This window comes from Ustilaginoidea virens, chromosome 2 (assembly GCF_000687475.1).
Source record: "Ustilaginoidea virens chromosome 2, complete sequence".
Classification (NCBI taxonomy): Eukaryota; Fungi; Ascomycota; class Sordariomycetes; order Hypocreales; family Clavicipitaceae; genus Ustilaginoidea; species Ustilaginoidea virens.
Genome location: NC_057317.1, coordinates 914,478 through 937,913, shown reverse-complemented (window position 1 = coordinate 937,913; position 23,436 = coordinate 914,478). Strand labels below are relative to the sequence as shown.

Sequence of the window (23,436 nt, the reverse complement as noted above, 5' to 3'; positions counted from 1 at the left end):
ACGTAACCCTGGATTTTTCGTCAGGTTCATGGCATGCGGCATGGCATGGCATGCCCAGGCGAAAAAAGGCCACCTGCGAAACTGCAAAACCGCACACATACACATACACACATACACATACACACATACACACACACACACACACACACACGCACACGCACACCTCGTCGAGTTCGGTCCTTGCCACACTGCGTGCAGTGGTCACGACTTGCCTCGTCGTCCTCTGCTCCCCCTCTCACTGGCCATACGGGGTTGTATTCTTCTCCCACAAGGACCAACAAACAAGAAGGCCACGACGCCAAAAGGAGGGGCGTGTGAGACATGAAGGAGCCCAGCCAAATAAACCGCACACACACACACACACACACACACACACACACACACGAATAAAAAAGAAACAAGCGAGAAGGGGAAGGCAAAAAAAAAAGGCACAAAGTGACCTGACCAAGAGGGAAAAATGCCCCCCCGGAGGTGACGAACGGACCGACGCGCTTGGCATCATCCCCCAGTAACCCCCAAGTAAAAGCAACATTCAAACCCAAGCAAAACGTAGACATGACCCTTCCCCCCCGTCCTTTCTTGCTGGCATCCACGTCCCCCCCCCCCTTTCCCTCCCGGGCAAGCCAGGCGCGCAAGATGCCATGCCCGGTAAACTGGCTCGGACCTTTCAGACGCGGCGGCCATTTTGCGTTTCGCAGCGACAAGCGTTGTCTGCCGTGCTGGCGGGCCTTTCTCAGATGGTGCTTGGGGCTGCGTGGCCGCCTGGCTGGCGTAACCGGTGGCGAAGGCGAGGACTGCGTAGTTTTTGGACAGGGACGGCGCGACACTGAGGGAAGGGTTCGAAACTGACATGGTGAACCACTAACTGGTGTTAGGCAGCTCGCGAGGGGAAAACAGCCAGTCTGGCTGGGCTGCCGAGTGCGTGAAACATATTTGGGGCTGGCGAGAGACCAGGCAAACAAACCTTGTAACTCTACCCAAAGGGCCGAGCAAGACAGCAACAGGAAAGGAAAGGAAAGGAAAGGAAAGGAAATTGTATTCTGCTCTTCTCGACGCCCCTGCAACCCGTCGCCCTCGTCTCTACAAGATTACATGAATCCACGGTAAGCGTTTGCTAGCATCCCCTCCCTGCCTGACTGGGTACGGGGGAAGAAGGAGGAAAAAGAGGAAAAGGAGGGGAAAAAATGAGGAACAGCAAACAGCAAAGTATGTAGTGGAGAGAGGGGAGCGAGGGTGAGTAGAGCATCAAAAATGTATTAGCCCGCGTGATAACTTGCCCAAGACATCTCCCTACCCGCTTTACATGGGAAAGAAAAAAAAACCAAAAAGAGTAAAAAAAAACTTCAATGACCTAGGTTTGAACAGGAAATGAAGAATAAAATAAAATAAAATAAAAATAAACCCAGCATCGCGGTAAAACGTACAATTCGGCACTCGCTCCGTCCCCTCGCTCCGTCCCCTCGCTCCGTCCCTCGTCCCCTTCCTCCCGCTTCACAGCATAATGGCCAGCTCGGGCCGGTCAATCTTGTCCTCGTCCAGGTTGGGATAGTAAGGGACCATGGCGTCTGCGCACTGCACGTACGCGTCGTTGTACAGGCGCCAGTACGGCGTGCGGACCTTGCGCGCAGGGTGGAATAAGCCCGCCCAGACGTAGTTGAGCACGACGCCGGGGCCCACCGCCATCCTGATGGCCTCAACCGCCTCCACGATGCGGTCGATGACGTGCGGGCTCGTCTCGAACAGGTTGGGGAACAAGAGGTTCAGCAGGTGCACCATGGCATCCTCGCACCCGAGCCCGATGACGCCCAGGGCAATGTGCTTGACGACCGAGGCCGCCGTCTGCCGGTGCACCTGGTCGCGGTCGATGAGCGCGTCCTCCAGCAGCGGCGTCACGGCGTACACGTAGTCCTTGGCCATCTCGCCAATGTACTCGAACAAAAACGACAGCGACTTGAGGACGCCGTTTTGCACGTTGAGCTCGGGCACCCGGTACTCGTTCATCAGCGCCGGCAGCACGGTGAAGGGCGCGCAGGTTTCGGCCACGATGCCAATGGCGACGGCCGTGTTGACGCGCGACTGGCGTTCCTGGACGCGCAGGTTGTTGAGCAGCGTGGCCAGCACGTCCTGGGGGCCAATCGCCTTGGCAATGAAGCCAAACGTGTTGTTTGCCGCTCGCCGGATGCCCTTCTTGTGCGCCTTGAGCATGTCCAGCAGCTCAAAGCAGATGCGCATCCATTCTCGGGCGTTGACGCTCTCGGGGCCGCGGTCCGCGATGCGTCCCACCAGATCTATCGTGTTCTCCTGCACCTTCTCGTGTCGGTTTCGGAGAATGGGCGTCAGGCGCGGCAGCAGGTCCTTGATGGGCGGCTGCATCTGGCTGATGCCCACCACCGTCACGATGGAGCGCAGAGCACCGAGGATGGATCCGAGAACCTCGGGGTACTCCTCGCCCAGGTACTCGTACAGGATGATGCCCAGCTCCCCCATCAACGCGTCCTCGCCGCACTGCTGCATCACCATGGCGATCCGCGAGATCAAGTCGGCGGCCTGCTGGCGCACAGTCGCAGACTTGTTGTTCAACCTCCAGCGGATCGTGCCGACAATCTGAGGCAGATACGGCTTGCATCTCGTGCCCAGCGCGTTGACCACAGAGCCGAATCCGTTGAGCATAACAACGTCCTCCACGCTCTGCTCCTGGAACGCGTGCAGGATCCCGTCCACCAGTCTCTCTTCGAGGCGCTCGCCAATGTCGGCAGCGCCCAAGCTGGCCACAATCTTCTCCGTCGTCTCCACCGTCATCTTGCGATACGCCTCGCTTTCGTCCTTCAGGTTGTTGACGATGCGCTCCAGGATCTCGCTCACGCCCACCTTTTGGCCCACGTCAAACGTGGTGTCGACGACCTGTTTGTAGTTGCGCTTGTCCAGGGCCATCCGCCTCACCCAGAAACTCTTGAAGAATTCGTCAAGAACGTGTTCCTTGAGATAGCCCGCAGTGACGCCTTCGGTGCCAGCACACTGCGAGACAACCTTGAGCACCACCTTTTTCATCTCCTCGTCGGGAGAGGAAAACTCTCGCAGCAGAATCTCCATGATTTGACTGGTGTAGTAGTTGGCATATTCCTCATCCATCAGCGGAATGATGTATCCGACAGCCTTGAGAAACCCGGCAAGCCCTTTACCACGTTGCTTGCGGGCGCCGGTCCACAGAGGGTTCAGGATGTCGTCGAAGCTCTCGATACCATAAGGGTTGGAGGCTTCCGCCAAGGCCGCAATGGCAAGACTGGTCACCGTCCTAACCTTGGTTTGCTCGTCGTTCAAGTTTGGCGCAATGCACTCAACAAGGCCTTTGAGGTGAGGCAGAACGGCGCAGCCCATCAAGATGGCTATTTGCTGGACGATTTTGACTCCGGTGTGTCTCGCGTGCCACGACTTCTTGCTTCTGCAGACGGCTCGCAGAAAAGGCAGCAGAGCGGGAATCGTAAGAGCCGAGGCAACCACTGCAAAGGCTCTCGCCGTCGTGTTGCGAACGTACTCGTCTGTGTGATCGATATCTGGCCGCATCACGCTGATCATTGTTGCGAGACCAGCAGCTTTGGCAACGTTGGAGATGATCTCGCGGCCTTCCACTCGGGCGTAGTAGTCCTGGTCAATGAGGAGCGGTTCAATCACCACAAGGATCCTGTGCACATAAGGTCGGACAAGATCATCCAACTTGTACAGAATTCGATCAATGACCTTGACCAGAAGATGGCGCTCCTGGTCCTCAAGAGACTTTTCCATGAGCAGAGGCAGAATCTGAGCGAACAGAGGCCCAGCACCAAAGTTTCGCGCATTATCCGTGATTTGCCGGAGAGCAGTCTTCCGCATAGGAGGGGTGCCGTTTTTTATTTTGAGCAAAAGCCTCATGATCTTGCGTTCCTTGAGCTCCTCAACCGACAGAGCATTCTCATCCGCGCCGTCGTTCAGCTTGCCAAAGTAGGCCATGTCTTCGGGCTTGAGGAATTGCAAGTCACCAACACCCGACAGCTCGGCGGGGATCGGTCTGCCACCGAGTCGGACTTGTTCAGGATCCTGCATCATGAAGCCCGCGGCCGGCGCAGGCGTTGCCATGAGCTTGTGGGCCGGAGCGCGAACAGGCTCATAGCCTGGTGGTGGTTCGAGAATTCTGTAACCTTCGTTTTCGCCCGGTAGCAGCATGTCCAGCTCTGCATCGCTTAGCGGAACGTTGCGAGCATTCAAGTCGGTTCCAAAGGTTGGGGGCATAATGGTCGAAGTCTGTGTTGGATGCATGGGCGTAGCAAGGCCTTGATTACCCATGGGCGTTGCCGAGGGAGCTTGGTCCCAACGCGACCGCTTCCTGGCGGTTTCGCCTGCACCGACAGAAGGTGCTTGGTCCCATCTTGATCGTTTGGGTTTCGCATCTCCCGCGTTATCCGTCGGGGATGGCTCGGTAGCAGGCGTAGATGACACATCCCATCTCTGCTTACGCTTTCGCCCTGCAGTAACAGCTTCAGTCGACCCTGCCTCCCCGTTTTCCTTGTCCACATCTTTCAGAGTCGGCTGAGCGTCGGTATGAGCGCCTTCGCTGCTGAGTTTGGCTTGGATAGCTTTTCGAACACGCTCCTCCTCCTTGTCTAGTTCACGGGCCTCCATAGCCTCTCGATAGGTGGTGCCGCTCTCGACCGCCCCAGCTTGTCGGTTTTCTGCGAAGGGATCGGCTCTCGTGGGCGTCAAGGCCCGGTTGAAGCGGCGTTTCTGGTAATCGGTCTCGCGATCGGTGATACGTCCACTTTTCTCCCCTTTACCTGCCAGAATGTCGTCTTCCTCAACACCGTTGCCCTTGGCAAATTCGTCAATCATCTCTCGGGACGCGGTGTACTGGCCGACGAGACGGCGGGTTTTGTCCTCGTCCATATCCTCGTCTTCATCTCCCATCGGTAAGGATGTGTGGTAGCCAGCAAGTTTGTCCACCTCATTGCCCCCGTACAGCTCACTATCCGCATTGTCAGTGAGTTTTTGTCGCCCTACATCAGTGCGTTGAGCTGACGCATCCGGCACGCGCGAACTTTTCTTGGTGGCTGCAGCATCGTTCCTCTCCCGCTGCAGCTTTGCGATCGTGTTGTAATCCGCGTCCGACATTTTGCCCATCAAGGACTGCACCTCATCCTGGTTCCAGATCGCTAGACAGAATTGAAGAGCTTTCGTGGCACATGTAAAAGCCGCCCGACCGGTGTTGGTATGATGTGAAGGAGCCCACTGCGGCATCTGAAGAAAGGCTTTGGAGGCAAACGGAGGCAAAAAGCCGCCACGGCTGGAGAAGTTTCCTGCCGAAATTTACCCGCCGCCAAGGTCCTGGGACCAACGTCCCAGCGTCTTGCACATCAAGGCGATCAAAAATACATCAACAGTGACGTTTTTTTTTTTTTTTTTTTTAACAAGCATGTCGGCAGCTACGCTTCTTTAAGTTAACCGTTCCTCAAGCTATTTCGGTAGCCCCAGTAGATCGCTCATGACCGAGTCCGGATTCGCCGGCGCTTGTAAGAAGCGGTCATGTGAACGAGGTTGGAACCCTCCACGTCTTCTACCTTGGTATTGATCCTCAACAGTGCCTGCGCGGCTGACTTCCTCTTTGGCGGCCCATGGAAGCCCAGATCCTCCATCACCTCCGTCTTCACCTCGCCAGGCACGACGGCTTCGGCCTTTGCTTTCCGGCCCGAGAATTCTCTGAGGTCTGCAGTGAAAACAACGGAATGTGCCCATCCTGCATAGTCACCCCAGATCTTCCGGAAATGATCGCCCACAGCATCGTACATGGCCTTGTTAAACGTCCTTGTTTTCGACTTGCCAAACTTGTAGTCTCTCTGCGCAATCTGCCAGACGTGAGTGTCCACGGGCACGGACTCACCCCATCCCAACCCCATGAGGCATACACAGTCCGCAACTTTGGGACCTACGCCAGCCAAGGAAAGCAACGCCTCGTGGGCTTCTTTATACGTCGGATCTGTCGCAGTCGAGTCTTGCCTTGAAACTCTTGGTCCCGGGCGTAGCGGGTTGCGTAATGAATCCAACCAACCGGTTGGTTTTTCTAAAGCTACTACGCGGGCTGTATGGGCAATGTATTTGGCACGATACCCAAACCCCAACTCTCGTAGATGTGACTCGACACCATCGTCGGTAAGAGCCTTGGCGGTTGGAAAGTCGTGCAACGGCACGCCATCGATATGCCCGATAAGGAGGCCATAGTGATTACAGAGTTTATGAACCTGCACATGTCAACAGACCGACCTCGTACTTAGATTCAGGCGATGCAGGCGCATTACCATCTGTGAAATCCTGCTTATATTGTTGTTACTGCTGCATATGAAGCATATCAAGGCCTCCCAGGCGTCCTGGCTGAGGATCCGAATGCCTGTGAATTCGAGCGCCTTCTTGTGGAAGTTAGAGTCGGCTTCTGACCATTGCTCATAAAGATGGCCCAGATTTAGATCCAGGCTGAAATATTGACGAATAAGATCTTCGGTATCATCGTATAGGGCCCGATCCATGCCGCTTGATAACGATGAGGTGGACGGATGATTGGTTTCCTGCTTGGGCCAAATCGCCTTGTAGTGAAGATGTTCCGCATCCTGCTTCAGACACAGTATACGGCCGTGCAGTGTACATATCCTGAGCTCAACGTCAGCTTCGAGAGGCTGGAGCATTAAACCTCAACTCACGAACCATTCATTGCTCATTTTGCGCCACCTGAATGATTGACCGCATCTCAATGTTGTGTCAATGGACAACTCAGAGAGGCTAACAGGAAGCTTCCGCCATCCAGATAGCCGTTTTATCGACATGTTATGCTAGGACGGTTTCTAGCACCGTCTTCCCTCTGTCAGCTCCAAAGCTTTGGACAAAGCACACACGAATGAAGGGGCGACGGAGACGGTGATGATGTCTTGTCTTGTCTTGTCTTGGTCCGCTAGCGTCAGGAACCAGGGTGGCTAGGTGGCGGAACTTTAGGGTGCTGCGCGCCTGTAAGACGACTGGAGCTATTGTGTACCGCTCAAGCAGGTAAACGTGCTGTAAACCCAGGCTGCCAGCGCTTCCTAATAGATAGGTTGGGAGTCGGGACTAGATTATTAGGTAAGTATGTACCTAGGTACACCTACTAATCCTGAACAGGTTTAGTGGCGCTCGACGAAAACGCTCCAGCCTCGCGAAAGTCTGGTGGACGGATAATCATTTGATGACCACGACATACCTCGTATTCATCAGTCTTTTTTCGTCGACATACCCGACCGTTGATTCACAGGGTCGCTTGATCGCCCGAAATTCATTCAAGTCTCAATTACCATGAACGGCGATAGCTATTCAACCCGAGGTTTTCCCACTCTCCTGCTCTTTCAGCCCTTTTTTCCCTGTTGGAAGCCATGCTAACGAGTGTTGTTTCCCCCTCCTCCTGTGCAGAGGGTCGCAGAGGTCGAGACTATCCTGTATGTCGATAGATCCGCGTTTCAAACTTACGCTAACCATGACGAAGCCATCGAGAGTCGATCGTGAGGATCGCCGCGACCGTCACAGAGACAGAGACGGCCACCGCGACCGCGACCGCGATCGTGATAGAGATCGCGAACGGGATCGTAGACGTTCAAGATCACCCGACCACCGCGGGGGGCATCGACGGGGGGACATGGTCGATGTAGACCCCTATTCCTCCAGTCGCAATCACCGTGACAGAGAGCGAGAGGACAGGTACTCTGGGCGCGATCGTAGGGCAGAGCGAGAGTGGGACCGTGATCGTGGTCCCTCGCGCCGGGACGCTCGCCGCGACGACGACGAGAGGCCAGCTAGACGAGAGCGAGACGGCTTTGATGACCGTCGCCGGGGTGGTGGAGGTGGCGGTCCGGATAGACGCGATGACGGCGGCCTTGCCAGACAACAAGAGGCCCGCAGAAGCCCTACACCACCGCGACCACGAGAACCTACTCCTGACTTGACTGATATCATATCGGTTTTGGAACGTAAGAGAAGAATGACTCAATGGGACATTAAGCCACCTGGGTACGATGCGGTCACGGCCGAGCAAGCGAAGCTATCGGGCATGTTCCCCTTGCCTGGTGCTCCGCGCCAGCAGCCAATGGATCTCACCAAACTACAAGCCTTCATCAAGGAGCCAAATGGCGGTGTTTCGAGCGCCGGTCTCAAGGCCAATAACTCTAGGCAAGCAAAGCGATTGATCGTCTCCAACATTCCCCCGGAAATCAGCGAAGAAAGCTTGATATCCTTCTTCAACCTTGAGCTTAACGGCTTAAACGTTATTGAGAGCTCGGATCCCTGCACTCTGTGTCAGTTCTCCGGGGACCGGTCCTTTGCGTGTCTGGAGTTCAGGAATGCCATTGATGCGACGGTAGCTCTTGCCCTAGATGGTATATCCATGGAAGCCGACGACGCTCTTGATGGTTCAGATGCTGAGCAGCAGGGCTTGACTATTCGACGTCCAAAAGATTATGTCATGCCAGCCATTCCTGAACACTGGGGTTCTGATCCAGATATGGTTTCAAACGTCGTCCCCGACACGGTGCACAAGCTGTCGATCACAAACATACCATCTTTTCTCACAGAGGACCAGATTATTGAGCTTCTAGCTGCATTTGGCAGGCCAAAGGCCTTTGTGCTGGTCAAGGATCGCAGCACTGAAGAATCACGGGTAAGTGTATTTTGCAGTTACTATTTACAATTTTGTTATTTCGCCCCTGCGACGATGATATATGTACTCATTTTTGTAGGGAATCGCTTTCGCAGAGTATCTGGAGCCTGGCATTGCCAACGAACCCGCATTGAACGCTTTGAACGGGATGGATGTCGGTGGAAAGAAGCTCAAGGTCAGAAAGGCCAGTATTGGCCCTACCCAAGTAGCCAACTTTGATGTTGGCATTACTGCCATCAGCGGCCTTGCCTCTCAAAGGTCCCTCCACGCTGGGAAGGGACGTGTTCTTCAACTTTTGAACATGGTCACACCAGAAGAGCTCATGGACAACGAAGAATATGAAGGTAAGCATGATTCTACTTTGTGCACACGCAACGGTAGGGGGGCTAATCAACTCTCGTCACAGAAATTTGCGACGATGTTCAGGATGAGTGCTCCAAGTTTGGGACTATTCTCGAGATAAAAATTCCTCGACCCATTGGTGGCAGCAGACAGTCTGCCGGTGTAGGCAAGATATTTGTCAAGTTTGACACACCAGAGTCTTGCTACAAGGCTCTGGCAGCTCTGGCCGGAAGAAAATTCGCAGATCGAACGGTTGTCACGACATATTTCCCCGAGGTAAGCTCACGGCGTTCAATCTTGGACGGCCACACCTTTCTGACTGAAGTTGTTCACAGGAGAATTTCGACGTGAGCGCCTGGTAGATTTGGCGTCAGGTTATATGGCATCCATCACAAACGCTGGGATCTCGGCTGCAATTTGGCTATCAAGTGGAAGATGCAAAACTTTTTATTCATCGTTGTCTATGTATGCAGTCAAAGTGTAAAACAAAAATGCTCAACCGCCATACGATTGAGACTCAGCCGCATAGAAGAGAGTGCAGGTGATTCGAGGTAGAGTGGATGGAGGGTGAGAAGTAGAGCAATAAAAGCACCATTCTACGAATCGCCATGAAAAGTTCCTGCCTTTGGGGGAAATGGCACAACTACCTGGCTCACGTTAGCCACAACCATCATCTTTATGATAGAGAGACAAGTGCAGGCTCAAAAACTCGGGGAGGGGAAGGCAAGAGATCAGAAGTCCAGTTCATTCAGCGAGTCCGAAGACCCTAACATAAGAGGTACCAGAAATTTTAAAAAAACAAAATGTGTTTCTATCATCATAGAGAGATGCCTTCGAAATCATGTTGAGTCATTGTAAAATACTTACTTTGGCGGTGCTGACAGCATGCTCCTGCGTCTTTGTCAAGAGTCAAATAACGGACCTTGCTAGCCTACGAGTGACGAGGAGGAAGAAGAAAAGTTTGCAAAGGAAGAGACGACCTCTCACGTGACTGTAGTACTCAATCTTATCCTATAGCCCGCTCCATAGTACTCCGTACCCACAGCCAAGTCTGCCCTAAATAAGCGAAATTTCAGCTCCACACACGCCTTTGGAGGACTTGCAAGTTGCGACAGTCACCATCTGCGGGCATCTCGTTTATCCTCATCCTCCACGACAACACAGCCAAAATGGGTAGACTTCACAGCAAGGGCAAGGGCATTTCTGCCTCTGCGCTCCCGTACTCCCGCGCTGCTCCTGCGTGGTTGAAGACCACGCCCGAGCAGGTCGTCGAGCAGATCTGCAAGCTCGCCAGAAAGGGTGCTACCCCTTCGCAGATCGGTGTTATCCTACGTGACTCTCACGGTATTGCTCAGGTCAAGATTGTCACCGGTATGTATTGGTGAATCGAATGGGATTGTGTTAAATCGGACTACCTCTTGCTAACTCGTGTTGTTTCCCGCCAGGTAACCGAATTCTGCGAATCCTGAAATCGAGTGGTATGGTGCCCTGAAACAGGAGAATTTCATGGTCATGGCGATGGAGGAGATATACATATCCACAAGAGACTCGTGCTCTTTTCTGCCTCTGTACGGTTAACGCTGACAGAGTGATTCTTCGCAGGCCTTGCCCCCGAGCTCCCTGAGGATCTGTACATGTTGATCAAGAAGGTCCGTGCGACCAAGCCCTAAAAGCTTCAAAGCTTCCTCTTCCTCCCGTGCCGTGGATGGTTCCGCTAATGCAGTATTTTAGGCCGTCGCCGTCCGCAAGCATCTCGAGCGCAACCGCAAGGACAAGGACTCCAAGTTCCGTCTCATTCTCATCGAGTCACGAATCCACCGACTGGCCCGTTACTACAAGACCGTCGGTGTCCTGCCCCCCACATGGAAGTACGAGTCTGCTACTGCTTCCACTATTGTCGCATAAAGGAGCACGATGAGTTGGTTGCAGTTATTGAATGGCGGAATCGCATTAGTCCCGGAGTTGGGGAGGGGAATTATGGAAAAATTAAGCCTGCGTTTGCAGCCCGGTGCTGGGTCCTTGGTCTGGATTGGTCCTGATGAGAGAGTCGAATGAGCTTGAATTGAAAGCAAACTGACTACTCAAAGTACATGTCATGTCACTTCATCGAGTATGAAATCGTTTTGATTGTGAATGAGTCACGATTTAGAGCCAAACGCCTGCCCAATGCATGTTTTTCCGAAACCTCCACCACTTTAAAACCGTGCCTATGTCGTTCCCTCTAGTTCCTTTGATTTCTGTACAAGATATTCTCCCAGGACGCGTAACGGATCGCTGGGTCTACGCGTTCTGTGTAAGCGAAAGAACATCTCAAGCATGAGAAGAACGATGCTCAATATGACAGCCGTTTGACTTACTGATTCTTGGCCAACTGCTTCATTCCTTCGAGCAAGACGCCTGTCACTTTAGTGTTCAAGTATCTCCTGGCGGAATCGCCATGTGCAGGCGCCTCGGACGGCATTGTGAAGCCGGAGTCGGGGTGCAATGATGGCGCTCGTGATCCTTGTGCTGGAGTACCAGTTCTACCTGGCGCTGGGCTAGGAGCTACGTTGGTCGGGGCCGGGGACTAGTCAGGAGAAAGAATGGGTTAACAATGGAGAACGCGCCTGTGCCACACCATGACTTACTGCTGTCCGTTCGATGGGCACGTCCGACATGACAACATCCTTCTGCGGCGTGTTGGCCGATAGCTGCGTCGGCGCCGTGGGATTCGCTCCGGGTGGCTTGTCAATGACTGACGAAGCATGAGACGCCTCGGGGGGCGTCTCTACTTTTACAACTGCGTCTGCCATGGTGCTCTTCTTCCGAGACCATATCTAAGTCGGCATCTCGAGCATCTCGATGGTTGTTGCAATTGTCAATTATCCAAGGATATCACAGACATCCTCGGCTGAACATCGGTAGTCATTTCTTCCCACCCGTCAACGCCACCACTCAGACGCCGGCACGGTCAGCTGACTTCGTGTTAGTAGTCGAACACCACCGTCGCGTCTCCCGTGCTAAGGGAGTGAAGTGCTGTGGGCAGCAATGAGATATATCGCGCTGGTGACGAGGACGTGAACATGAAAACATTGCCAGAAAATTATGAAGCTGACGACAGCAGTGCGTCTGCGTCTGTGTCTGCGTCCGCGTCCGCGTCTGTTTGCAACAATGGGGTTGGCAGGCCGAGAAAGCGACGAAAGCAAGAGACGACCAGAAGCTCAGAGCTTTCCGACTCTGGACTTTCACCTTTGGACAGCGGCAAAGATGAAGCAGAGTCCCGGGAAGTATACGGAGGTGACAGCAGAAACGATTTGGCAACGGCTCACGGCGTGACAGCTTTTGAGCAGGTGCTACCACCAACAACGACTGATGAACACGCAATCAAGGATTACGAACAAATCAGATGCTCCCAATCAGCGAATGACGACAAAGCGCCCGTTGGAGATGGAAACTCGTTATGGGTCAAGGGTAGAAGTTCCATATACGTGGATGCCTTCAATCTTGCCCTCGACACGGTGCTCGCGGATGAATCCGAGTTGTTCGACGAGAAAGAGATGGAAGTTTTCAGGAGATGGAGGTTATTGAACTACGAGGCAAAGTACCTGTAAGGTAGCAGCCTGTTGATTCTCCGACTGCGTCAAAACTGACCTGATTGGCAGATACGTCAGACTGTTTCTCAGGAAAACGGCTGCTTGGCATCGATGCAGCCGTTTAGGGTATTACTCTGACATTTCGGATCCGGAACTGGCGATCCGAACATTGCAGTCTGCGCAGAGCTTGCCCCTGCAACGGCCGACACATGCCAGTGAATCGGCCCCAGAACTCGATTTGGAAAGGTACTGCCTAGGCGATACATTTACTTTTGCTGATGCGTCCGAGGACCACATAGACAGTGTAGACGAAGCCGCATCGCTCTTGTTGCTGGACGAACTGAAAGTTCTTGCAAAGGAGTTCAAGGTCCAAGGAAGGAACAAGGCCGAGCTGATCAAAGGGCTGTGCCGGGCGAGTAAGCAGCAGGTCGGCTTGATGGACCTAGGATTAAGCCGGCAAAATAGCCGCGATTGCGAAACTCCGGCGTCTGGCGGGGACTCTTCCCAGCCGAACGAGAGGGCCCGGCTCACACGGCAAGGCTCGGCTCCTTCCCACGGGCGTTTGCTGAGCAGAATCACGGCAGTGTTGGGGCACTGTGTCCGGCTGTCGCCGCCGACATTCCATCTCTTCGAACGCGTTCATCTTGTGTTTTACCGCTCCACCGAATGGACGGAAAAGTCGCTCACGACCATTATATTGGCCAAGATGGCGAGGAGGAACTTTCCCGAGTACGTGGTCTGCCGCACGTCGACAATCTTTGCGTCGAGGCGACACCTGCTCGAGTTCGAGGCAGCCATCCGCCTGGAATGGGAAGTAGACTCGATTGTCGAGTCGTCCGGGGTCCCAAGTGAAGATGGCCTCGACAGGATCATGGACATTTTCGACACGGTTCATCCTCGCTGGCAGCAGCACGTGCGGGAGGAGCGCGAGAAGGAACGGACGGTCTATGAGATGGGTGAAGGCGCGTACTTGCGGCGATTCAACCCGGGCCACTCGTACACGAGACTGATTGTGAAGGCTCTGTGGGTTCTCGGAAGGCGCAAGCAGCATGCTAGGGAGCATGAGCTTCTGGAAGAGTTGCTCGAGCAGAAGCTTTTCCACCTCGCTCGGCGAGGGTCGTGGTATCAGCGAAAAGCGCTGCTCGAGGAGCACTACATGGCGAATCACGACGCCGACATCGGAGGGACCGGCGGCTCGGAACGGCGCAAGAAGAAGTGGATGAGAATAGCAGCTGCCACGTGTGAGGCAGGTCTTCAGGATGCAGACTGCCATCTGATCCACCACTACGACCTGCAAAAGCGGCTGACCAGGCTGGAAAGGAAGCTGAGAATCCCTCGACGGCTGCAACACGACTTTGGGCACGTGCGGCTGGCCAAGCCGCTGGAGATGAGCGTGGAGGGGATCCAGCTGAAGCGAGCGTTGACGCCCAAGGCAGGAGCCCGAGCCCGGGCCGTCTCGACAAGGACCGTCTGGCTAGACGAGCTGGGTGGCGGGGGCGAGTGCAGCGTGGAGGAGATGTGCCTGAGTCACTTTCGACGGCGCGGGTGGAAGGGCTACCACGCGGAGGGCGGGGCGCTCCGGACCATGTTCGCCTACCTCTTCTACGACATCCTGTTTGTCTACATCCCCAACGTGTTCCAGACGGCGTACCAGACGTGTCCGCTGGACCTGCACACGGACGCCTTTTTCCCGGCCCGGGCGTCGGAAATCAACCATCGGCTGGTGGAGATTGCCAACGGGGGCGGCGAGCGGCTGGTCCGGCAGGTGTGGGAGAGGGAGCACGCGCGCAGGACCAGCGTCGTCGGGCTGAACTGGGACTTTGACGTGGACGACATGGCGGAGCTGGTGCGCGGGTTCGAGGGCAGCGCCCTGGCGGCCGTGTGCAAGGTCATGGCGCAGGAGTACAGGCACCGCGGGGGAGGGGTGCCGGATCTCGTCCTGTGGCGGCGGGCAGAGGAGGAGGAGGAGGAGGAGGAGGAGCAGTCGTCGTCGTCGTCGTCGTCGTCGTCGTCGTCGTCGTCAGCAGAGGCCGCCCTCGCGCCGGGGCAGCCCAGCGGCGAGGTCATGTTTGCAGAGGTCAAGAGCGCCAACGACGTGCTGAGCGACAGCCAACGGCTGTGGATGCACGTGCTGACAGGCGCCGGCGTCAAGGTGGCCTTGGTCAACGCCGTTGCCCGGGAGGTGAGGGAGTGGGCTGGGAATGCCTGCACTGCATGACCAACCGGCTCGCTTCGTTTCTGCAGACCCCTTTTTCGCAACGGTGCAGGAGACATGACGGCGCTTCCATGGCACCCCAAGCACGGCCCCCCCCCCCCCTCCCCTTTTCCCCCGGACACGCGCCCCCCAGGCCCAGCCAATCAGCCCTCCCCGGCCCGTGCTTGTTCGGCGCTTAACGTCTGCTCTGCATCAATTTGTGCCAGGCTGACTGACTGCCTCCAGCTTTGGCTGGTCTGTCTGTCTGCACTGCACAGTGGGCACCCAACAACCCTGCGCTGCGGGGAGCAGGCCTTGGAAGGGCGGGCGGCTAAGGGGCGTGCCGAGGCGACAAGGAGGGGTGCGTGGCTATCTCGAGTATATCCCCGTGTCGACAGACAGACAGCCCAGCCCGCCCACGCACAACGCGCCATGCCTTTCTTCTTCTTGTTCTTCCTCTTCTTGTTCTTTGCAAGAAAAAAACCTTTCCCTTCCCGTCCTGTCCGCGTCGTTGCAACCCGGCCCTCCCGTCAGAAACGGAAACCTGCGACGCGTCTGCAGCAACGCGCCGACATGCCGTGGAGGGGCCTTGCCAAGGGACCGGGGTAAAAGGAGAAGGAAAAAAAAAGACCAGGTCTGTTTTGGTGTTCCTTGGGGCGTCGGCATGACGCCGAGATCCCTCGGGCCATGCGCTCGTCCGAGAGGCAGTCTGCGAGCCTGCGGTTGCGCCCTCTGCCTGGCTTGCTGCGTGCTGCTGCTGCTGCTGCTGCTGTCCCGAAGGCGGCCTTGCCGTGTAGCAACAGGGATGGATGCGGCCGTCTCCTCACGGCCCCATCGGCCTGCCTGCGTCAATAATTCACATTGACAAAATCCAAGACCGTGGTGTCTGTCGTGACTGTCGTCGGCCCGTGTTATGCGCCCGCTTACTCCGTACTCTAGCCCAAACTGCTCTTCACCCACCAAGGCACCAGCAAAAGCCGTCGTCTGTCCGTGTTTACAGGTGTTTCTGAGTCTCTCTTTACGAATAAATAACAAAGATCCGTCTTGGTGGTAGACTAGCCGTGAAATATCTGCAAACGTCAGCCCTTCCCCTCTGTCTTGAGAGTCGCCGCCCTCCCCTCCCTTGTAGCTAGCACTCAACAATCAACAACGCCATAAACTCCTCCCAAGCCCAGTATTCCTGTTTCTCACTTGGCCATGCCACTGCTTGCTCCTTCATTGAGTAATAAACCGAAAAAAAAATGAGTGAGGGGGAGAAAAGAAACAAGGATGACAAAGTGAGGATCGTCCTTGGTATGATTCCACTGCTTGTTGCCTGCATGAGATTATCTAACTGCAATGCAGAGACGGATCGTTTTGGTTGGCGTACAACTGGTGGATGTGTGTTCCTGCATATCTCCGGGGCCCTTCTACCAGGCTTTTCGTGGAACACCAGCGAAGAAAGGAAGACGGTCCCATCCTGAGGTAGGTGAAGATGGTGACGATGGAATTTTGGGTAACTGCTTGAATGCGGGCCGCCGGTGCCCGAGTGGAATCAATTCTCTGTGTGTGGGGGAGGGGTTTTTTTTCCCCTCTTTTTTTCTTGGTTGACTGTGATACTGGAGCCTCATGCCAGAAAAGAGAAAGAAAAGTCGTAGACATCATCGTCATTCAGTCCAATCCGTCGTTATCGTCCCGACTTCATCATCAGTCGCTAGCCACCTCCACCTTGGGTCTTTTGCGCCGTGGAGCAGGATCCATTCGAGGCGTGTAAGTGACGGTTCTGGTGACGACTTCCCGTATATGCCGAACACTGGTGCGTGAGGGCTTTTGCCTCTTGTCCGAGAATCTGGCCTTTAATGCGGCGTCCCAGTCAAAGACTGAGTGAACAGATCTTGCACTAAAAGGAGAGCGGACGGTGCTTGCACTCAGAGGAGAGTCAAGATGAGAGATGGCGGGGCTCGGCGGTAGTTTGAGGCTTGGGAATGAGGCATTGCCGGTTGGGGGCGCCGACATTGGCGCCGAGGTTGGGAACGGACTGGGCGGCACTATCGGCGCCGTCCCGGGAGGAGATGGCTTGCTGCTGCTTGCTGTCGAAGGGGGCGACGACTCGTCGACCTTGGGCAAACGAGCCACATGTTCGGTCTCTAGGCTACTCTTCAAAGAGTCCGGGCTCGAGGTCCCCGATGTTGGTGACGGAGAGTTCAGCGCCATGGCTTTTGACAAGAAATCTGTGTACGCGGATGGAGGGCTAATGGGCGTCTTGACCAAATCCGGCTCAAGCTTGCTCTGGAGCGTCGCGGCCGAAAGAGGAGTGGCTGAGCAGGCAGAGGTGATTTCGGACGGAAACGTTGCCGTTAGCGGCGTGGAGAGCTTCTCCAACTTGGGCTTCATGCCAGGCATTTTTGAAATCTGTTGGGGACGGGGACGGCGAGTGTCTAGCCGGGGATGGGGATGATGAGGACGGGTCTGGTTAGAGAGCCCTGGGTTTGTGAGGCAGGCAACGACGTCGCTCCCAACCCCGCAGAGCCAAGGAGGTTTGGCGAGACCTAGTGAGAGGAGCGAGATGGTTGATTGCGCAGCGGAGCGTTTAGTTATATGGTGAGAGCCAGATGCCGGGGAACAACAGGAGATGAGCAGTGACGGGACCACAGCCTGGGTGTACGCTTGCTGCTTGTTGCTCGTTGCTTGTTTTTCTTGTTTCTTGTTTCTTATTGCTTGCTGCTTGCTGCTTGCTGTTTGTGCTTGTGCTTGTGCTTGTGCTTTGTGCTTGTGATTTGACCAGGGCATGCAGGTTTGGTGCCTTGCTGGACTGGAGCCGGAGGTGGTGCCAACGTGCAAACCCTCGGTTGCTATTTGCTATTCAAAGACCCGAATACTGTCTGGTGCAAGTTGAGCCTTGGTCTCGGCGGCAATCGAGTCTTGACAAGAGGCGCGCCGACACGCTGGCTATTGGTGGTGAAGATGACCCCCCTGCTGGTTCAGTCACAGTCATCAGTCACAAGTGAGGACTGCAAGAATCAGAGATGACCTGGTCAACCACCAAGCGCTTTGCTCCAGCACCCCGGAGTGGCGCCAACAGAGACAAGCAGCAGTCGGGCGTCTTGAACGAGAAGACGGCTGCGTAGCTGGTTGGTTTTTTTTTGTCCCGTACTTGAGAGTGCAAAACACCAGACGGTATGTACGCTTGGTCGATGGTGACGGTCGAAGAAGGACCAGACGGTCCAGACCAGGCTTGCTGCTGCGAAGATGTCTGGCAGGGGTTGGCGGTGGGAGTGGCCACAGACCAGACTCAAAGCCTCAATGTGCTATGTAGTAGAGGGGTGGATGCAGATGCCGGCTTCACTCACTCAATGCCAGCTAGCTGGTCGCCAACCTCGGGGTCGCTTTGGCGGCGGCTGATGGCGTTGATGTCCGTTCAGCAGCCTGGAGGCTGGGTCGCGCTCCAAGTTCCCTGTAAGTTGCGTTGGGCTAGGTTGCAAGGGGGGGCAAGGTGTGATTGTGATTGACGTGACTGCGGTGCCGGATCCTGATTGGCTATGCCTGTTTTTGCCCCAGGCAAGGACCAGCTTTCAAGGGCGGCAAAGCACCAACTGCGCCAGCGAGGAGCACCAGGGAAGGAGCACCAGGGAAGGAGCACCTGGGAAGGAGGGGGGGGGGAGGAGGGGTGGTGGTAAATGCCGGCGACAATGGCCTCTGGTTGGCCGTCGAGGAGCGATCTTGGCCCTGGCCCTTTTGTTGGACAGGCTATATTGCGGGACGGGCCTATTTGTTGATCGCGTGGGGAGGCGAGTCTTGTTGTAGTGGGTGGGATACGAGAATCAGCGTCTGGCAATGCCGTCTTGTTGTTGTTGTTGTTGTTGTTGTTGTTGTTGTTGACGGCTGGGGCCTTTTTGGTACTTTGTGTTGAAGAAAGGTAAGGGAGATGACTGAGCCATGAGCCATGAGCCGTGAGTCGTGACTGCCACCCCGAGGGGAGGGCGATGGCCGGCTCCTTTTTATCCTATTTTCGCCGCGGCGGCTCCTTCCCACGCAACAAGCAGATTGACATGATTTGATTCTGCCGCCTGCCATGGGTGCACCCGTTGACGCCCACGAATCCCGCGGATCCTACGAATGGCCTCGCTTGCTCTTCATGTCCGTCCACTCCGTCTCTTCACTTCCACGCAGATCGACCTCGCCCCGTTGGCCGCTATTGCGGGCCGCGTGTGGTTTCGCTTTAGACTTGCGCACCACCGGCCCGGCCCATTCATGCTCTGGCTCGCCGCGTACGACTGGCACCAAGCTCACCTTCCCTGCGCCCCCGAGCGCGCGGCAAATACGGGAAGCCCACCTGCATCCCCTCGTTTTTCTCGGAATTTCAGCATTGCGACACAACCACTGGCTGTTACACGGAGACTTTTCGACCGCGCGCATCGCCCAGTGGCGTCTCTGCTCTGCTCTCCTTTTTTTTTTTTTTCCCCTTCCTTTTCCCTCTTGTCCTGCAGAGTTCTTCACCTTCACCATCCTTGCCAACAGACGTGTCCTTGCTGCAGCAAATGTGCGCGGTAGGCTTATGCCCAGGTTGACGGCTCAGAACAGTTCCCACGTGGCGGCGGTTGACTCAGTCGACCCTGTCTACGCGCCATGAGCGTCTCGATAAAACCCTTTGGCGCTCTTGGCTGGTCAAATAACCGATACATGAGCTGCACAGTCAGGGTTTCCATCGGTCAGTCGTCTCACTGGGGAGACGGTAATGATTGCAGCTGATGCAGGAGCGGCGGGTGCTTTTCCAAGTTGAACAATCTATACCCATGGTAGTCGATGACTGACTGCTAGATTCTATAACCTCAATATGTGATGGCGGATCTGAGGTGCTATGATTTTGTGCGGTGCGTGTCTCACAGCAGCACAGCACCATCAAGCTTCCTGTGCTAGCCACAATGCCGCTACTCTACTCCGTACGCCTGTTCATGACATTCAGTTAGGCTCAGAAGTCATAACCAAGGCTTCAGGTTTGCGCCACTTCCCTTGCGAGATTTGTACTCTTATTAGTTCCCGGTCGCGTCGGCATTCGAGAAGAACTTTGGTCTTGTACATTGTATCCCAACCGAACTGTTTTCAAAGTCGCATTCTCCACGCCTTCGCGGCACACAAATCGCTCGCTACCTCTGATTAGGCCAGCCACGCCTGTAGGTCCAGAGGGCCGGGAAAAGAGGCTCATCCAAATCATAGAAGCACCGTCATGAGCCATAACCAAAGGCCCATGCCCAAGTACCTAAGCAATGTGGCTGTGACTGTCATTCATATTGGCCAGCTGTTGCAGCATGTCTTTCCAGCTCATTTAGATGAGTTGCCACGTATAATCACTGCTCTCACACGTTGATTGCTATTCACTGTTCCGCTTTATGTATCCTAGTATATAATGGCAGCCTATCTCTCGAGCTCTTGATGACGTTGTCCAGGCTGGTGAGGGACATATCTCTACCCTTGAATGCGAGAGGATAGCACAAATCCTGATGGTCTTCACGCATGCTTCAAGGGCCGGCTAAACTGTTCGTCAAGCAAAGCACCATGATCTTGTTGAGGCCTCTCGAACACAGCACGGGCAACACAAGGACCCAGGAGCCGCGGAATAAACGGGAGCCCAGAACTCAACCTCTAGGGTAAGAAAAGGAGCCTGCGCTTTTTCATAGACTGGTGACTGTTGGCGAGAGTAGGCGCCGGGGCTTTTTTTTTATGTTTTTTTTTATTTATTTTTCCCTCCCTTACCGCAGGCCGTCGCCAAGCTGGGCTCGGCTCTGGTAACTAATGACGCCTCGGAGCAGTTGTTCAACTTGACGAAAAAAGAATGGCCGCGGCAGCAGATGCTTCCAACTGCTCGATCCGTCGAGACAATTTAGGTCCCTCGCGGACACGCCAAAGGGCGCCGAGCAAACTTGCACAAACTCGGTATACCTACGCAACGTCGGCTGCTGCGACTTCCTTGTGCGGAGTGATGGATTTCTGGGAAGTCGGGGGGGCAATTACGTCGCAATGTGCCTACAGTCCGATTTCGTAGTCGGTGCTCCGTGTGCCATGCGGAGCCATGTAGCACGAGCCTGCGACGCACAATGTCATCCCGGGATGAAGCAGAGCTCCTGTGAGACCGGAGTACTGTACGTGACATGGGGCCGCTGGGACAGGAAGCGCAGAAGCGACGTGGTGTATCAACAATTCAGATCTGGGATCCTATTCGCTACGCGGGAGTGTGACTGAGCTTATACCCGTTGACGGGGAACAACAGGGCAGTTCATTGGCCTACGGAGTATGTAGTCCATGTGCTCCGCGGTTCGCAAAGGAACCAAGACAGACCCATGTCAAGACGGGCGCGTATCGGGGGACAAGACAATCTTCGAGGGCCATGGGGTTTGCCCCAGTAAGGGAGCGGGATTTTGTCATTGGATGGAAAACAAACTTTTGTCGCCGGCGGGTAATATGCCAAAGAGTTTCAGTGACTGCCTCGCTCGCACCCGACGAGCGACGCCTCAAGCGCCACCGCGCATAACCGCAACCGGTTTCGGGAAAACGAGGAATGGCCAGCTCAGCGCTCAGCGCGCCCCGTTGCGGTGCGGGGGATGCCCGTTCGCTTCTTCTCCCCCCCCCCCCCCCCCCATGAGTTTCGCGTTTTCCCGAGCTTGCCCATTGCTCACCGCTACATGGTCGAGGAACGTCGACTTGGCGAGGGTGCCAGGTGCGATAGTGCCGCGGTTGCTGGAGGTTCGCGTCAACGCCCGCCATGCAACGATGTGGGAAGGCTGGCCTCTTGGGCTAGATGGGTCCGAGCTAATCTTTACCCGGCGAAGCTGATTGCAGAAAGGCATACGGAGTACCGTGACGTCAATAGTACGTGAAGCTACTTGAGGATACGAAGCATGTACTCCGTACGTGTCGCGATACTCGGTCCTTGTCGCGAGAGACGCGTTTCTTGGCAATAGTGTGTGTCCAGTGTGTGTCTGGTACTGTAGGTAGTTCCTGCAAGGCAGGCAAGGCAGGTGAGTGAAACGAAACGGTGGACGGGGAAAGATGATCGGTCTTCTGTTGGCTGCTTCGGGAAATGCCGGCTTTCAACGACTCGGATTTGTCCAGGATGTACCTCGGAGGGGAAGCGGTGTATAAGAAGTCAAATGGAATCCCTTTGTACGGATATGGAGTAGTTGGTTGAAATGGAAATGTTGAAGCCTGGCAGTCCTGGCGCATGCGGATAACGTGAAGCTCGGAGTACGGAGTAGAGAGAGAGAGAACATGGTTGCGTGCTACAGTCAGTGTAGCGTAGCCGAGTGGAAAACGGACTTGGCCTGTCAGCAACATGCGCACTGCCGGCATACAGGTGGGTTGGTAGGTACCTACTAGATACCAGGCCACCTGCGGCACTAACCGCTTGCGTGATTGTCCACGCCAGTACAGTCGCATACCTCTCGAGGCGGCGTTGTTTTATTGTCCAGGAGACAAGGGTGGCGGCGTGTGCGGGGTGCGTCTGGTGAGGCGAAATTTTTGCTTCTCACCGCCATGCACTCACTCTTGACCACCGCCTCCGCACGGAGTACAAAGTCTGTGAAAGTACATGGCAATCTGCCACCCCCGATGCTTTTGCTCCCTGATCCGAGGAGCGAGAGAGAACTGGCGCAAGGATGGCTGACCATCAAGCATTTACGTGTGCGGACTGCAGCACGGAGCAATAGGCCTCCGCAATAAGCAGATTCACGACGGTCCCCGGCAGTGCGTCCGGACTCGGGAGTGTTGTGTATTGTCTGGCACAGACGCAGCTCTCTAGGGATTGCCAGTGGGCTCGGCTCATCCAGTATATTTCCGAAACGGACCAACCCGCTGAGCGAGTTGGCCGTCAAAAGCGCACGTCAGGTGCTCTCTTTTTTAGAGCAACCAACAAAACCAGGACGGGACAGGACAGGACAGGACAGGACAGGACCTTGCTGCCGGAAGAGACCGACACACCCATCACGTATCACGCGCGTGGATGAAACCAAAGTCTGCAGCACGTACTGTGTGGCAGGTACTCGGTACGTTCAATCACGCACAAAAAAACGTCTCGGGTCCAATGTCTCGCCAAAGTTCCGCGTGGGCGTTTTGTGACAAAAGCCCACCGCCCGGTGCATACCGTACGTACCGTACATACCGTACATACCGTACATACCCTTTGTACCCGATACCTGGTGCGGAGGCCCCGCTCTGGGAGTGTTGGTAAGTTGTAACCGACCCGAACTTTTATGCTAAAGGCTAAAAGCCCCAATGTAATGAAATGTAATGTAATGTAATGCAAGCCAAGGAGCATGGAGAAGGGCTGGTCTGTGCATCATGTTCATTAGGCCAGCAAATCAACGCGCAGGCAGCCATCCTGGGCAAAGGAGGAGTGGGGACCGTGTCATGGACCCACGCCTGAGCTGATTCAGCCAGTCACAGGTGTTAAAAGAGGTCAAGGCCCCCCGCCTCGCAAATCAAAATCAAATCACATCTTTGCATTTTTTCCTTCGTCCTTCCTCACGGCCATTCATTTCCTCTCCTCCCAACGGCCAGGCCAATCAGTACCAATTCTGCTACTCTCTGTTCCTCCACTCAACGGGCCAGCAGCACACGCGCTGTCCACTGCCCAGTCCCAGTGTCGACTTGACTTGACTTGCTAC

General features: G+C 55.2%; 7 protein-coding genes across 7 annotated transcripts; 3 read left to right on the top strand and 4 right to left on the bottom strand.

Moving 5' to 3' along the window:
• Positions 1 to 1,491: 1,491 nt before the first annotated feature.
• On the bottom strand, positions 1,492 to 5,139 carry UV8b_02034 (uncharacterized protein; the record flags this gene model as incomplete). The annotated part of the gene is made up of 1 exon (XM_043139532.1): positions 1,492 to 5,139. The coding sequence occupies one exon, from the start codon at positions 5,137 to 5,139 to the stop codon at positions 1,492 to 1,494; it is 3,648 nt and encodes a 1,215-aa protein (XP_042995466.1).
• A 368-nt stretch (positions 5,140 to 5,507) lies between these two features.
• On the bottom strand, positions 5,508 to 6,839 carry UV8b_02033 (uncharacterized protein; the record flags this gene model as incomplete). The annotated part of the gene is made up of 3 exons (XM_043139531.1): positions 5,508 to 6,263; positions 6,321 to 6,666; positions 6,721 to 6,839. The coding sequence occupies 3 exons, from the start codon at positions 6,837 to 6,839 to the stop codon at positions 5,508 to 5,510; spliced, it is 1,221 nt and encodes a 406-aa protein (XP_042995465.1).
• Positions 6,840 to 7,516: 677 nt separating this feature from the next.
• UV8b_02032 (uncharacterized protein) lies at positions 7,517 to 9,396 on the top strand (the record flags this gene model as incomplete). The annotated part of the gene is made up of 4 exons (XM_043139530.1): positions 7,517 to 8,692; positions 8,772 to 9,036; positions 9,099 to 9,310; positions 9,370 to 9,396. 4 exons carry the CDS (start codon positions 7,517 to 7,519, stop codon positions 9,394 to 9,396), a joined length of 1,680 nt encoding a protein of 559 aa, XP_042995464.1.
• Positions 9,397 to 10,203: 807 nt separating this feature from the next.
• Positions 10,204 to 10,939, top strand: UV8b_02031 (uncharacterized protein; the record flags this gene model as incomplete). The annotated part of the gene is made up of 4 exons (XM_043139529.1): positions 10,204 to 10,405; positions 10,480 to 10,512; positions 10,637 to 10,683; positions 10,766 to 10,939. The coding sequence occupies 4 exons, from the start codon at positions 10,204 to 10,206 to the stop codon at positions 10,937 to 10,939; spliced, it is 456 nt and encodes a 151-aa protein (XP_042995463.1).
• A 302-nt stretch (positions 10,940 to 11,241) lies between these two features.
• On the bottom strand, positions 11,242 to 11,826 carry UV8b_02030 (uncharacterized protein; the record flags this gene model as incomplete). The annotated part of the gene is made up of 3 exons (XM_043139528.1): positions 11,242 to 11,314; positions 11,392 to 11,600; positions 11,662 to 11,826. 3 exons carry the CDS (start codon positions 11,824 to 11,826, stop codon positions 11,242 to 11,244), a joined length of 447 nt encoding a protein of 148 aa, XP_042995462.1.
• Positions 11,827 to 12,096: 270 nt separating this feature from the next.
• UV8b_02029 (uncharacterized protein) lies at positions 12,097 to 14,824 on the top strand (the record flags this gene model as incomplete). The annotated part of the gene is made up of 2 exons (XM_043139527.1): positions 12,097 to 12,620; positions 12,676 to 14,824. The coding sequence occupies 2 exons, from the start codon at positions 12,097 to 12,099 to the stop codon at positions 14,822 to 14,824; spliced, it is 2,673 nt and encodes an 890-aa protein (XP_042995461.1).
• A 1,662-nt stretch (positions 14,825 to 16,486) lies between these two features.
• Positions 16,487 to 17,182, bottom strand: UV8b_02028 (uncharacterized protein; the record flags this gene model as incomplete). The annotated part of the gene is made up of 1 exon (XM_043139526.1): positions 16,487 to 17,182. The coding sequence occupies one exon, from the start codon at positions 17,180 to 17,182 to the stop codon at positions 16,487 to 16,489; it is 696 nt and encodes a 231-aa protein (XP_042995460.1).
• Positions 17,183 to 23,436: the final 6,254 nt, after the last annotated feature.